This window comes from Lepisma saccharinum, chromosome 9, assembly GCF_977018435.1.
Source record: "Lepisma saccharinum chromosome 9, izLepSacc3.1, whole genome shotgun sequence".
Taxonomy (NCBI): Eukaryota; Metazoa; Arthropoda; class Insecta; order Zygentoma; family Lepismatidae; genus Lepisma; species Lepisma saccharinum.
The window spans coordinates 71,927,389-71,942,912 of record NC_139237.1 but is presented as its reverse complement, the minus strand read 5'-3'; the positions used below and the strand labels follow the sequence as shown (position 1 = coordinate 71,942,912).

Sequence of the window (15,524 nt, the reverse complement as noted above, 5' to 3'; positions counted from 1 at the left end):
GATGAGAAGACAGGTGAGTGGAGAAGGTTACATAATTTAGAACTACATAATTTGTATTCATGTCCAGATATTATTAGAATGATTAAATCAAGAAGACTTAGGTGGGCAGGCCATGTGGCACGAATGGGAGAGGAAAGAGGAGTTTACAGGATTCTTGTTGGGAAACCTGATGGTAAGAGACCTGTAGGAAGGCCAAGACGAAGATGGAGGGATAATGTTGAGATGGACCTAAAGGAAATCGGTAGTGATGGAAAATAGTATATAGATCTTGCTCAGGATAGGGACAGATGGAAGGCCAGTGTTGCTGCAGCCATGAACCTTCAGGTTTAAGAAGGCTAGAGAGTTAGTTAGTTTAAGTAGATTTAAAATCAATTTTAGCACGGTATCTAAAGACATCTGCTTGGAGGTTACGCGGAGATAGGTAATTCACTCTGATTAGTTCACTATTCATTTCCCACGCAAATTTTTTCTTCGCAATCGATTTCACGGGTCTGTAATGCAATTGGGTATTGAGTCTTTCCTACATGAACCAAGGTAGCTAAGTCATTACGGCATCTATTATGCAAGAGACCCGGATTCGATCCCCGGTGGGGGAGAACCAGGAATTTTTTCATCTGTTAAAGCGGCTTCGCCATCCACCCAGCCTCGTATAAAATGGGTACCTGGAGAAAACTTTGGGGAGGGGGGTAAAGGCAGCCAGGGGCGTGGTGCTGATCACATCACCCCCACTTTCGGTCGTGATCAAGAAAGTGTGGGGCCCTAACCCAACACACCCTTTACACTTTCATGGCATGGTACATAGCACAGGGGAGCACTTCAACTTTTTTTTTACATGAACTAACAATATAATGAAAAATACAGTGGGTTCTTTAATACAAACTTCGATAATTCAAATAATCAGGTAATCAGAACAGAAGTTTATTCCCCTTGAAATGATGTGATGTTTCTGTAATTTAAATTTTGGACAATTCAAACTTTTTTCGTCTCTCATTGGAGTTCAAATTAAAGAGTCCACTGTATTTATTACCAGTATAAAAAATACCTACTATTACTAATATAATGGAACCTCGATTTTACGTTCCCAGTTTTACATTTTCCCACATTATACATTCAATCTGGATGGTCCCAACATAGCAAAATGGTACAAAATTTTCCTCGATTTTACTTTTTTCAACATTTTAAGTTTTTCAGCTCCGTCCTCTCAAAAACGTAAAATCGAGGTTCCACTGCATATGTTTTATTAGCATTATTCAAATTTATATCACAAGGCAATTCAAAACTATCTTTTCAATCCAGGACACACATTTTCCAAAACACACTTTGGATTTAACTTCCACTCATACTGTTGAAACAAATATATTATTTATACATAATTATATTATACAGGGTTAGTCAAAATTATGTTAACACACAATGGACAAACCATGTAGAGGTCAGAAATACAGTTATGATTGAAATGTATTGGAACATGTATTGTTACATTTGTAGGTGGTGCATAGCTGATCATTTGAAATGTCTTCAATCTCTTCTCTTTCTCTTTTTAGGTGACATAATGGCTGACCGATTGACACTGGAGCAAAGAAGATATGTAGCTAGCACGATGGAAGTGTACGGTTCGCCGACCCTTGTCCGTGAAAAGTTTCGACAGCGATTTGCACGTGACCCACCAAGCCGTTTAACAGTGTACCGCATCTACAAGAAGTTTGTGCCTACGGGATTAGTAGCTAACAACTATCGAGGCAAGGCAGGACGTACAAGATCAGGAAGATGTGAAGAGAACATCGCTGTTGTACAGGGAGCCATGTTACACAGTCCTTCTAAATCAAGTGTACGATGCAGTTTGGAAACAGGAATTCCTCAAAAAACCGTGTGGCGCATCTTGAAACATGACCTTGGGATGAGACCATACCACATCCAAGTCAGCCAAGCGTTAACAGTGGTGCAGAAACGTAAGCGGGTGGAATGCTGTCAGATTTTAGCTGAAATTACTAATATCCGTGGGGATATTGGGAATGTCATGGCATTCAGCGATGAAACCACTTTTCACACAAGTGGATTTGTGAACCGGCACAACACGATTTTCTGGGCCACCGAAAACCCACGAGTCATTCGGGAGCATGAACGAGACTCCCCTTTGATACACCAACAGTAACTTATGACGTTTACTTACAGATGTTGCAGGAGTACACCATTGATGAACTACCACTAGAAATCTGCCGTGCAGGGTATTTCCAACAAGATGGCACTCCACCGCACTGGGACCGTGTTGTTAGAAACTATCTCGATGAGATGTTTCCAGGACGATGGATTGGTCGTGATGGACCATTGTGCTGGCCTCCATACTCTCCAGACTTAACACCTTGTGACTTCTAGTTATGGGGCATCATTAAGGCACGTGTTTACAGTAGGAAGGTTCGCGACATCAATGACCTCAAAGACCGTATATGGGATGTGATATTATCCATACCCCGTGAAATGTGTGTAGTGTAGTAGTATATGGGTAGTTTTAAACTCTGTATGCTTGCCCATGGAGTTTTCGTCTGTTTAGATTGCAAAATGAACAATAGATGGAGTACAATTACCATGTATTGCTTAAATGGAAATTTTAGTAGTTTTGTGAGAACCTGGTAGATGTCTCCCGAGAGCTGCACATCAGCCAGAATCGCTTACTAGGCCCACCTGGCTGGCGAGCGGGCGAGTAAAACTGTAGACCTGGGTTTTGACCCATCAAGCATCGAAAGCCCACGGGTAACTGAAAGGCCTTGCAAGACGAAGCTCACTTATCTTCAGCGAACGCTCATTCCGGTTTTGCACAGTCTCCAGATGCATGAGCAGTGACGTGCACTGAGGAGTAGCTAGTCTAGCAGAGATAGATCAATCAATCTCACATCTCTAATTATTTTCAAATCACAATATTTATTATCTTGAAGCCTCAGTTCATATGCAACATTTCTTTCCATGCGCTTCTCGTCCCTCGATGTGATCAGCTGGCAAGGCTGAATACCCTAGCTGGCTCTTCTTCCGCCTTACCAGATCCAGGTATAGACAACCGCCCGAAGCGAAAGGGAAGATTTCTGCCTGTCCCTCCCTTGCCCCTTCGCCCCCCGCTCCCATGGTTGAAAGCCCGTGGTCAGGTCCTCCAGTCTATCTCCTATAGGACAGATAGGGGATTGGTTTCCTTTCGATTCCTTTGTAAATCCTCTAAAGAACTCGGGAAAATTTTCTGCAGTACTTATGTTCTCTGTATATACACAACCTTTTAAACGTTGTACAATATTATGTATAATATGGGTTGTAGTTTTATTTGTATATGAATGGGAACGTACTTGTATTATGTGCAGACAAAAATGTTATGGTTTCTTTTCTTTTTTTTCAAATATGGAATATATAATGATTAAATAACAAATATTTGCTCATGCTCTCTCTCGCTCTTGTTTTAGTAGTGTTTTATTTTAATATTCTAATAATTTGGCCTCCAATAAAAAAAATGGGTAAGTTAAACAGTCATGAATACGGATGTATTAATTTGGGCAAGAAAACGCGCGTTCTAATTGTTGTTGTTGGTTTGATTTCTTTTACTTCACCTTTCTGCCACATTTGGTTATCGCGAAAATGAGGATGAGTGATGATATAATGAAATTCATGAAGGGACCTCACAAAGAACAATTCAGACCGGGATTCGAACCCGTGACGAACGGGCATTCTTGTTCCTATGTGTTGTACTCTGCAGTGAATAATGAAATAATTTGGAATGTAAAGTGTATTCTAGAACTAAAAAAGCCAAATGAATATGGTTGAAGAAACTACAAAAAAGTGTTTTGTTACCTGTTCATCCCCTCTAATATATTTAATTTTTGCCACCTTCCATCACTTTTTCTAGCTGTATAGATTTAATCGCGATAAGTAGCTAATGAGCTTATGGAAGTCACAAGGGACAATCATAACAGAGAACTCTAGACTCCTGATTTCACAGTGTCCTGTAGATGCACTGGGAGGAAATTATTTGTATTTTCTTTTTCCTTTCTTTAGCGTTGCTTTTCCATCACTTTACCTAACTTTTGCCATGACTATGCACGTTGATTAAATTAAATGGATGAAAAGTGGTTACAAAGGAACACTCATGCACAGGCCAGGCCTCGAGCCCGGATCCTTCAGTAACGAAATCGTGAGATGAAGAAATAAGGGAAATCAAGGAATGCAAATTTTTTGGAAAAACGTTAATCATATGCAAATATGGTGTTTCAAAAATCCAATTGAAATTTACGTACCACTGAGTAAATACGCAGTTTGCTTTACCGATACCCAAGTATCCGAATAGTTAGAGCTTTCCACTCATCTTTGTTGTCGGCCGACCTCCGTGGGGGAGTGCAAGTGGCCCCGGATCGGTACCAGGTGGTCGCACATAGTGGTTTGGATCCCACTTTAAACTGTGGGTCCCGTCCCAATTAGCTTTTATCTACATAAAGTGGACTTAAACGCCAAATCAACCAACCGCGGGGTAGTGGTTATCACTTCACGCTATGACACCAGGAGTTCCGGGTTCAAACCCCGACCTCGGTATGGGTGTTTTTTGTGTTTGTCTCTTCATTAATTGTATTGTACCATCTTCGCAATTAACCAAATGTGACAGCGACGCTAAGTAGCATAAATCAAATCATTGATTGATTGTTTCATTTGGTTTGTTTTACTTCGCTTTTCCTACACTTTTGGCTAATTGTCAAGATGGTACGGTAAAATTAATGAAGGGACAAACACAAATAACACCCATGCCCAGGTCGGGGTTCGAACCCGGGATCTCTGGCTTAATAGTCAAATCAACATGTTTTGGATTTTCGAAAGGGGGTGGGATTAACACGTGCTTCTTTTCAGTAGTCCTTCCTCATTTTGCAATCCTTTCCTTTCTTTGACGTTCTATTTTTAGGAATACTGGGCCCTAAAGGGGGGAGGGAGATTATGACCCACACCAACCTCTCTTGGGCACGCCACTGATTGCTACCCCAAGTGTCGATATCACCGCACGTCACTGTGCATGAGTCATGCAGTCGCCGTTGCCAACTTTTAAATTTTAAACTAATCAAGTAGCAATTAAAATGTTCATCACTTTTATCAATTTGAAATTGCATTTATTCCTTGGTAGAAAACATTCGTATCACTCACACCCAGTGGCGGCGATTGGGTTCCAAAACTAGGGGGGCCAAGGTGCAAAAGTGGGGGGGGGGGCAAGGACAGTTTAATTTTCCTTGGTACATGAGGTTAGTATGGTGCAAAAGTGGCAAAAAGTTAGGGAAGGGCAACTGCACCCTCTCGACCCCGTCCCTAATCAATTGCTGACACCTGTAAAGGGGCATAATATTTTGGAACTTTATGTGACTGGTGGTTGTTCTACATTATACTTTTTTTGGGGGGGTGGTCCCCTATGGCGTAGTGGTAGTGTCGTCACCCTGTAATCAAGGGGTACCGGGTTCGATACCTGGTGAAAGCACATGGTGGTTCAGATCCCACTTTAAACTATAGGTGCAGTCCCGGAAGGTTTTTGAATATTGTCATCTCTGTCAACAAATCGTCGTTCGCTCATGTTGTTGCTAGTTATCTAGTTCTCAGACCGCATTGATAGTAATACGATGCAAAATATAATTGTTAGCTTGTATTTTCATATGGGGCAAATAGCAGGCAATGCTATTTACACAATTCAACAAACAAACAAAGTAAAAATGAAACCGAGAGAAGATTTACAATTTCAAGACCAGAAAGGTGACATAAAATGAACAAGACACACAAAAACCTATTTCAAGACCTTCGAAACAAATGTGGAAAATATATGGTAGTTGGTTTGACATAATAATGACACTAATTTGAGAAGTTACAAAATCTTAGGTGCAGTGACGTAGCAACATATTGCGAGGCCCTGGGCGAGATTAGAATGCAAGGCCCCATCCGTTCTTTAAGTTTGGAACATCTATGTAAATCAATACACAGTCATCAAGGAAACGTCAGCAAATTATCATACTTATATAATAGCCTATAATAATAATTAATTTCTGACGAAAATTATATTTAATAGTACGCGACACAGAAATTTACACTTGGCAGAGCTACAGTAACACGATGCTGGAATTTTCATTAACCAAAGTAGTAGCATTAGTACGTTTTTTAAGATGTTCTTTAGGCAGTAAGACAACTGAAATATCCTTAAATAAGATCCTTTAAATATAACCTATATATTATTTAATGAGTTGTTCTTTGTTTCCTCATTTCAAAGTTTGTAGGATGTAAATGTCACAAACCATGGCTTAAGAAGAATATATCGCAGGACATACATAAAATGTCAGTGCTTGATAGAGTGGGGGAAGGAGGGTGCGCTAAACCACGATCCTGTCTAGGGGCCCAAAGTACCTACAAGCTCTTCGACAAAATCGGTTTCAACATCAACAAATCTTAAAACAATACTCATTTGCCCCATAAGTGTGAAATCTTTGGTGTAATAAATTGATACAGCTAATTTGACTTTTTTTAATTAGCAATTTTGACTTTGTTGCACATTAATTGTACCAGTTAACTTTGAATTTTAAGACTTAGATGATGATAATAATAATTGTCAATCTCATTTTGTTGTTACGTCTTTATGTTCTTGTAATATTAAATATTTGACGCAGTGGCGTAACAAAATTGTAAAGTTCGCGTCCGCAAGAAACAAATTTGGGTCCCTCAAGTACAGTCACATTCTTCCAAGAGATTTATGAACTTACTTAGAATGGCTGGTTGTGGCTACACTTACATTAATAATTATACAAATCCATGCTCTACCTCTGAATTTTCACATATTACAACATATCTTTCTTTGACCTTTATGTATTCAAAAGAAGAAAATACAACTGTACTTACTTATCCCTCCCCTGCCCCTCTTGGGCCTCCCTCATGGCGCAGTGGTAGCGTCATTACCTTGTAATCAAGGGGTCCCGGGTTTGATACCAGGTGGAGGCACAAGTGGTTCGGATCCCACTTTAAACTGTAGGTCCAGTCCCGATTAGCCTTACTGTGCACAAAGTGGACTTAAAACACCAACTCAAACCAAATCCTGCCCCTCTTAACAGCTGGGTGGATAAAAATAATGATTTTTTATTTATAATTTTTGATATTTTTTATTTAAATCGATCTTTTTCTTGGAACTGCACACATAGACATATTCTTTATATAGAAAGGCTTTTTCTCATAAATGGCCCTGTAAAATATTTAAACAGTTTGATTAAAGCTAATAACAAATTACATGTAAACATGCATTTCTCTGTTTCTGGAACTGAACGTAATGAACCTAATATGAAAAGGTTTGTTGAGTGTGTTAATGAAACTACTATAATTTCAGTAACTTTTCTTACAGTGAAAATAATAAATTCTGCATGTACTTTATAATTTTAACATAAAATAATTTTTACAGTCTTTGTAGCCAAATTTTAGTGTTTTTAATGATAGTTAGCCAAATATCAGCTGCCATATTTATTTACAGTATAATGAAAATGACACTATTTACAGTTTAACTCGATTAGTATTTTGTAAATTATTCTATTTAAAAAATGTGCTATTTTTGCTTATAAAAAATTTTGAATTTTAAATCAAGAGAAATTTAAGTGTTTCTTTTTCAGATGACAAGTTACATTTACTTTCGTATGTGCTTCACCCCATCAGTATATATTTCCTTTATTTCCTTTCTTAGAGCATAATAAACACCATTAAATGATTAAGAGATTAATATACTTTCACAAAAAGTTATTCTGATATCTACAAATTTCTTGTGTACATTATTATGTAATTTTATTTAAAGTGATTTCAATAAGTGATTTTTTAAAATAGAATTCCCCAATTTAAATGTTGATTTAAATCAAACCACCTTGTTTAACAGAAAGCTGGCTTCTGGGCAACGAATGACACTTTTACATTACTGTCTCGTTCAAGAGTGAGATTACTGAGTCCGCTAAATTTGGGCTGAATCATACCATTCGACACTACCTTCCAAAGTTTCAATTTTGAGAAAGATGGTTCTTTTTTTTCGTGGTTGTTACTTGAAGAGTAGGAAACAAACAGAAGGTGGTACAGGATACAGAGAACATTGGAAACTAGTGTAGAGCTATCAAGGAGAAGAAACTTTGCCAAAGCACTTGATTTCAGATTTAAGCACATTCCTGAAATGTAGAACTTGATCAGGAAATTCGGAACATAAATCTTCTTCGTGCCCGTAACAGAGGGCAATAGCTGCATCTGAAGTTGTAGGAAGGAAGGAAGAACTGCTAATATTATCCATACCCTTCTTCAGTTTAAAACACCGGAAGCATTTAAATGCCCCATACTTTGCTCCGTAGCAGTTTGAGGTGCTTTATCATTAACATATTAAAATCGAGTAGGCTATGCAAGGTCACGAGACAGAAGAAAAGCCAAGACAAAGTGCTTTTTATTCAAGAAAATAATAAATGGATAAAAATGTCCAAGCAATTTTTGCGTTAATGTTACACATGAGAAATGAGAATTATTTTGACTTTTTGCCCGCCTCTGATTTGACGCATTCATTAAAATTATAACGTTAGACTAGAATATAAAGCCAGATAAAGAAAAGGTTTCAAGGCACCTACGCCTAGCAGAAATTCAAATATTTCCATGCGTAGTGAAATATAATGACCGTTGGCAACACTGACAGTAGTGCTCGCATCTACCTGCAAGTACTACATCGAGTCTCATGGGTATTCTTAAGACCCGGGTAATAGAATTACCTGGCAGGCATCGATGCCTGTGCACAACTGTGACGTGAAGCTCGCTTGCGCGATGTTGAACACCTGGGTTTGACGTGTGTGTATTGTAGGCGTGCCTCCTTGCAGACTGTTTTTTTCCGGGTCTTGTGCAGGTCTCTGGATGTCTCTAGTATCTTTGTGGGTCGAGATTCTTCTAGTTGGTTAAAAAGGTGCAACACCAAGCCCTGGTCAACCGTGGATATCCCTCCATCCTGGTCACGAAACAAATATCACGAGCTGCCTCACACACCACTACCACCAAGAAACCTGCTGCCACCAACCCACCTGCACTCATCACCCAATATCATCCCCACCTCAACAAAATCAGGCACACACTACACTCTCTTCTCCCAATTCTCCACAGTGATCCTGAAAGCAAAAACATATTTCCCGACAAGCCCAGAGTGGTTTTCAAATGCCCCCCCAACCTCCAAAATATCCTGGACCATAACACTCCTTCACCACACACCCAACACCCCCCTGCCCACAAATGCAACCTCCCTAGGTGCAAAACCTGCCCCATCCTCATTACCTCTCACACCATCCAGGTACACACAGCCACTGGCAAATTTGCCCTCCATCCCAAAGGGACCTGCCATGCCTCAAACCTTATCTACATCCTCACCTGCAACATCTGTGGTGATTTTTACCTGGGGGAAACATCAACGACCCTCAACCTCCGCATCAATAACCACCGTTCCTCCACCCACAACCTGGACCTCACTGTCACCGTCCACACCAACCACCACAACATCAGTTTCAACGACTGCTTCCGGGTAGCGATCATCCATCTCCTACCCCAACCAGCCAACACCTCTGTTCCCAAAAGATGGGAGAGGCCTATATATCGGCCATGAGTGCAACCACTTCACCTGGCCTGAACAAGGCCACCCAGTAATGCCCACCCCTCACCCACCGTCCCTCCCAAGCCAGAGGTCCCTCCCCATCCCTGTCGCCCTCTTTCCCAACTCATCCTACACACACACAGTTTTCGACGAGCCTTGTGACGAAACAGTGTTTTTTCATTCTACGCACCGCTTCTTCTTCGATGGGGACCTGGCAACTCTGCAGGGCCCCAACTTCCGGTTCAGTCTCTCTCATCTCACACCGATGATGCTACTAAGCTAGCAAAAATTTTGAATTTTTCCACTGTCCGGTGAGTGTTTCCTTTCTCCTTCTTTGATTTTATATATATATGGGGCTTACTCTTTCTCGTTACCAAGATTAGCGCTTCACAAGGCTCACATGAAATATCCTGGGACACTGTACGGTCGTTGTGTGAAAATCGGTTAGTTTGAGGAAGTTGGTTGACATGAGGGACATGGATGGGATTTTCATGCAACCCGATGGGGTGGGCTCCCACACCAGTGGCGGACCGTATTACTGTCATCTTATTAATCATGAGTTCTTTTGTTTCTAATGTAGGAAGGCAAAAGATCAAAGTTTTGCGGTGTCAGTGCCAGATAGTTTGCTGGACATCCCTGAAAGATGTTGGACAAGAATTGCCACCATCTCCTTTTCTCCTACGGCCAAGGCAAGGTAGATTGACTTAAATGTGCTGATTTTATAAAAACAAATCACTGATTTAAATCACTTTAAAGAAATAATTTATAGAATAATGAACATAAGGATTTTGTAAATATCAGAATCACTTTTGGTGAAAGTATTTTAATCTCGTAATGTACTTTGTAATGATGTTTATTAGGTCCTAAGAAAGGAAAATAAAGGAAAAAAAATACGTGTACTGATGGGGTGAAGCTCATACAAAAGGAAATTTAATATGTTTACTGTAAGCACACTTAAATTTCTCTTGATTTAAAATGCAATAATTTTTATAGGCAAAAACAACAAAAGTTTTGTGTAGAATAACATACAAAATACTAATCATGTTAAACTGTAAATAGTGTCATTATAATTAAACTCTAAATAAACATGGTAGCTTATATTTTGCAAAATATAATTAAAAATCACCAAAATTCAGCTACAAAAACTGTATCAAATATTTTAAGTTACAATTATGTACTACAACCAGAATGTTTTATTTTCACTGGGAGAAAGTTACTGAAATTATTTTCGTTTCTTTAACACACCCAACAAACATTTCCATAGTAGGTTCATATATACAGTATGAGAAACAGAAAACCGTATATTTACATAAAAAAGAAAAAGGTAAAGTGGGTGGGCACCGGGGCCGTTTCCAACGTTAGATAAGTTTCCGGATTTAAACCAGCCAGGGATCAAACCCTGGACCTTCAGTATGGTAGTCAGACACGTTACCGACTGAGCCACCGTGGCCATACATTTTTTTATTTGCTTTAATCAAAACTATTCAAGTATTTTACAACGATGTTTACCAGAAAAAGCCTTTCTACAAAAAAACATACATCTATATGTAATATATAAAACCCATGTCTCGACAGCCCTTGAAGGGCCTAGGCAGATCTCCAGACTTCCAGTCTCCTTCCCACAATCTTGCTTAGAGGTGTGGAGATTTTCAACCGGTAATGGGGTGACGGGAGGTCAGCACGTCGAACCATCAGCCAACTTGAATCATCATGGAGATTTTTCGAAACTAAATTTTCAAAGTAGAAAATTTCCCCTGAGCGGCAGAACGTATCAATCCATAGGATTATTCTTTATTTTATTTAACGGTATGATTTAACAATATGGGGAGTTCATTTGATTACTTTCAAATTCGAGATACTCACTAACTTTGGCCTCCTAATGATGAATATCAAGTTGAAATTTGGTGCTGGCATATAGAAATTGCGAAATTATGTGCAATTATTAACGGTATGATTGTCGATACACTATTATGGTAGCCATATTTGATGATGTCAACAATTGAAGATCGGTATTCGTTATGCTGTCTACAGCATTACGACATTGTTAATTTGTCACTTGGAGATCATTGATCGTGGAAGAATGGAGGAGGGAAGGAGTGAAAAGATCGTTAATGTGGAGCAATTATTTACAGTGACGATGAGGATACGTAGGGAGAAGAGGTTGTGGAGTGTGGCTTCGAATAGAGGTAAGTTTAGCAACAGTGCGGTTCCTAGAGTGTTGTGCCAAAAGTTATACCAGTTGCATGGAGCGTTCATTTGTATGTGAGAAAATGGCATGTTACATATTGTCGATTGTATGTTCGTTGAACGAATCATTGACGGTAAGGATAGGTTACGTTAATTTTCAGTAACGGAAATATCTCCAATTTGTTTCAAATTTGGTATACTTACTAATTTACACCAGCTGTTCACTCCTCTCAGGTGTTTGAATTATGCACAGTCTAGTGTTAAGCAGACTTCCTGATGTATTGAGGTAACAGACTTACAACAGGTAAACAGCTAGCACTATGTTTACAATAATAGGAAGGTAAAAACTCATGTATCAGCAAATAGGAATTCTCCAATGACAGGGTTTTTTAGAGAAGCGGACAGGCTGGCAGAGGGCTCATTTTTCGAATTGATTGGAAACAGGGAAGAGGTCTTAGGAGAATTGGGAAGGATAGTGGTCACCCTGACTGAACTGAACTAGCTAAGAAGCCTGGAGAAAGCACAGTTTCACTTTACACTTCGCTACTGATTTGACCATCCATTGTAAGTCTACACAAGTATTTATCCTAATACTTACTATGTACTATTCAGGTTCGAAAGTCATAAAATCCAACGAGTGACTATTTGCCATTTCTACGTAGTTTGTAAGGTATTCTATTTCAGTTTTGCCTCTTGTTGCCAAGCATCCAAATTGTCATCATGACAAGTGCTCTCATCATTAATGAGACTGAATGATGATTAGCTACATCACCCATAAATCTATTGGGAGTGGCAGGTTCGATCCCACCATTCATTAGAATGATAAGCTTGTATCCGCATGTAGAAGACCATGCTTTCCCAAAAATACAGAAAATATCACGATGGGCTACATCAATATTAGCCACCTAAAGAACAAAATAGATGAAATCGCAGCTTCATATGTAATCAACTTCACATGCATCGCAAATCACCGAGACTTGACTAGATATTTCCATTCCAGATAGACATGTTGAAATTGAAGGGTTCAAAATGTATAGACTTGATTGAGACTGTCCTAAGAACAAAGCATTCATTTTCTTGCTACTACTACTGAATCACAGTATGACTCACATGGCTTCAATTTCTTATTTTTCGTGGAATGTTTTCCTACATACCCAAAAAATTGGGTCATAATTTTAGAGAAAGATGAGCAAAGGTAAATTTACCAAAATTTATACCATAACAAGGGCATTTATAAAAGTTACCTGAGAATTGGCAGTTTTCTCCTCCTCTTCCTCCACTTCCTCAATGAGGGGTTCCACCTTGGGAGCACTTTCCATCCATTCCTGAGATTCCTCATCACTACTACTGAGTTCGATCACCTCACACCGCTCTGCACTCATTTCCACTTTTTCTTCAGCACTACTCTCCTCTACACTCTGCTCCGCAATTTGCCTGTCCATTATTTCTACGATCTCCTCTGCACCATCGTCACTTCCTTCTTCCACATCACAGTCTGAGACATCCTCCCTCGTTTCTTCTCCGGAGCAACTACTTTCAGGCCTACTCGAACGAGACCGATTGTCGTCGTTTTCAGGTGGAGTATACTTTGGTCCCATGTTCTCATCTCCACGTGTAAACATCAGATCACTACTTGTGCTTACGCCAGGATTAAGTCTCACATAGTCACTAGGTATCTGGGAAACTAAGTAACTGTATGCTGTTGGTGAGTTGGAGAAGCTTGGATCTTGTTGAGCCCTCGGAACTGCCGAGGGATCTGAGAATCTTCTGGCTCTTCCTGCAAACGGAGGCTCATAACTACTTTCAGGCCTACTCGAACGAGACCGATTGTCGTCGTTTTCAGGTGGAGTATACTTTTGTCCCATGTTCTCATCTCCACGTGTAAACATCAGATCACTACTTGTGCTTACGCCAGGATTAAGTCTCACATAGTCACTAGGTATCTGGGAAACTAAGTAACTGTATGCTGTTGGTGAGTTGGAGAAGCTTGGATCTTGTTGAGCCCTCGGAACTGCCGAGGGATCTGAGAATCTTCTGGCTCTTCCTGCAAACGGAGGCTCATAACTACTTTCAGGCCTACTCGAACGAGACCGATTGTCGTCGTTTTCAGGTGGAGTATACTTTGGTCCCATGTTCTCATCTCCACGTGTAAACATCAGATCACTACTTGTGCTTACGCCAGGATTAAGTCTCACATAGTCACTAGGTATCTGGGAAACTAAGTAACTGTATGCTGTTGGTGAGTTGGAGAAGCTTGGATCTTGTTGAGCCCTCGGAACTGCCGAGGGATCTGAGAATCTTCTGGCTCTTCCTGCAAACGGAGGCTCATAACTACTTTCAGGCCTACTCGAACGAGACCGATTGTCGTCGTTTTCAGGTGGAGTATACTTTGGTCCCATGTTCTCATCTCCACGTGTAAACATCAGATCACTACTTGTGCTTACGCCAGGATTAAGTCTCACATAGTCACTAGGTATCTGGGAAACTAAGTAACTGTATGCTGTTGGTGAGTTGGAGAAGCTTGGATCTTGTTGAGCCCTCGGAACTGCCGAGGGATCTGAGAATCTTCGGGCTCTTCCTGCAAACGGAGGCTCATAACCAGGTGGGTGGTTTACATGGCGTAATATTAAATCTATCAGGTCACTTTTTTCTGTAAAGGAAAGCAGGTTGTCTGCAATTAATTATACCTGTTATTGGAAACAATTTATAAAAATACACACACTTCTTTAAATTAGGAATTGTAGCTTTTCTGGTGACGTGATTCGAGGAAGTATTCTGGACACTAATGTTGAATTAGCCTGGCTGGTAACCCGAGAAAATTTGGTCAAATTCTCTAAATGTAACCTCTTCACTTTGTAAAATACACCTAAAATGGTGTATTTATGAACTGTAAAGATCCAGTTGGAATGAACCACTAGCTAAAATTCCCAAGCTGTACTAAATTTTGAGGGAAAAAACTCAAATTTGATACATCTGCCAGTAATGCTATATGTAATTCTGATTTGCTGTTTATTGAGAGATACAATCGTTCACATATACAGACATACGTTAGTCCTCCACTGTCCACACTTTTTATCAATTACACTTTATGTAAATGAAAAGCAGCTTATAGATAGTGCAAACCCTGACTTAGCATCCATCTTTTTATTTAACTAACGATGACTGTTTGAAAAAGATGATATTGTATAAAAATCAAATATGTGCCACAAATGCCAATAAAATAAAGTGCAGGGCAGTTACATTATTTAAAATAAATCATGTTGGCATAACGTGTGAGCTATATTTTAAATCATACAAAGTCTTGCCATTATCTGCAGCAGCAGATCTTGGAATATAGTTGAACTACTGTACACATTACACTTTAAGAGTACTGCGTGAGGCCACTTTTGCTCCCTCATACTCGTTGGAGACACTCATGATTGAGTGTATAGAATCAAATATCATTTCAATGTGATGATAATCGTATAAATATGTATGAAAAATCTTCCCTGGTAGTTTCAGCCCATAATAGTCTATTTCATTTTCATATATCGCTATGTATTGGTGAGATAGACTAAACTATATTTTAACAGATGATGACTATGTTTACTTTAGTTTCTATTTCACTGTGTCTTTCACGTCAGAATCCATATTTGAGGGTCCACTATCGCAGACAAATTATGGTTATATATGCACTACTGGGCTTCGAGTGTATACCGATAGTTTTGCCTCGAGTGAA

General features: G+C 39.6%; 2 protein-coding genes across 2 annotated transcripts in view; both read right to left on the bottom strand.

Moving 5' to 3' along the window:
• The window catches only part of LOC145992467 (uncharacterized), a 47,178-nt gene extending 32,741 nt beyond the window's left edge, over positions 1-14,437 (bottom strand). Inside the window, exon 1 of the mRNA XM_083128849.1 lies at positions 13,051-14,437. Within this exon, the coding sequence (XP_082984975.1) occupies positions 13,051-14,229 (1,179 nt within the window). The 5' untranslated portion in view covers positions 14,230-14,437. The remainder of the gene's footprint in view (positions 1-13,050) is intronic.
• LOC145992728 (uncharacterized) overlaps positions 14,372-15,524 on the bottom strand; it is a 104,461-nt gene continuing 103,308 nt past the window's right edge. The window contains exon 4 of the mRNA XM_083129113.1: positions 14,372-14,456. Coding sequence (XP_082985239.1) covers positions 14,442-14,456 — 15 coding nt within the window. The 3' untranslated portion in view covers positions 14,372-14,441. The remainder of the gene's footprint in view (positions 14,457-15,524) is intronic.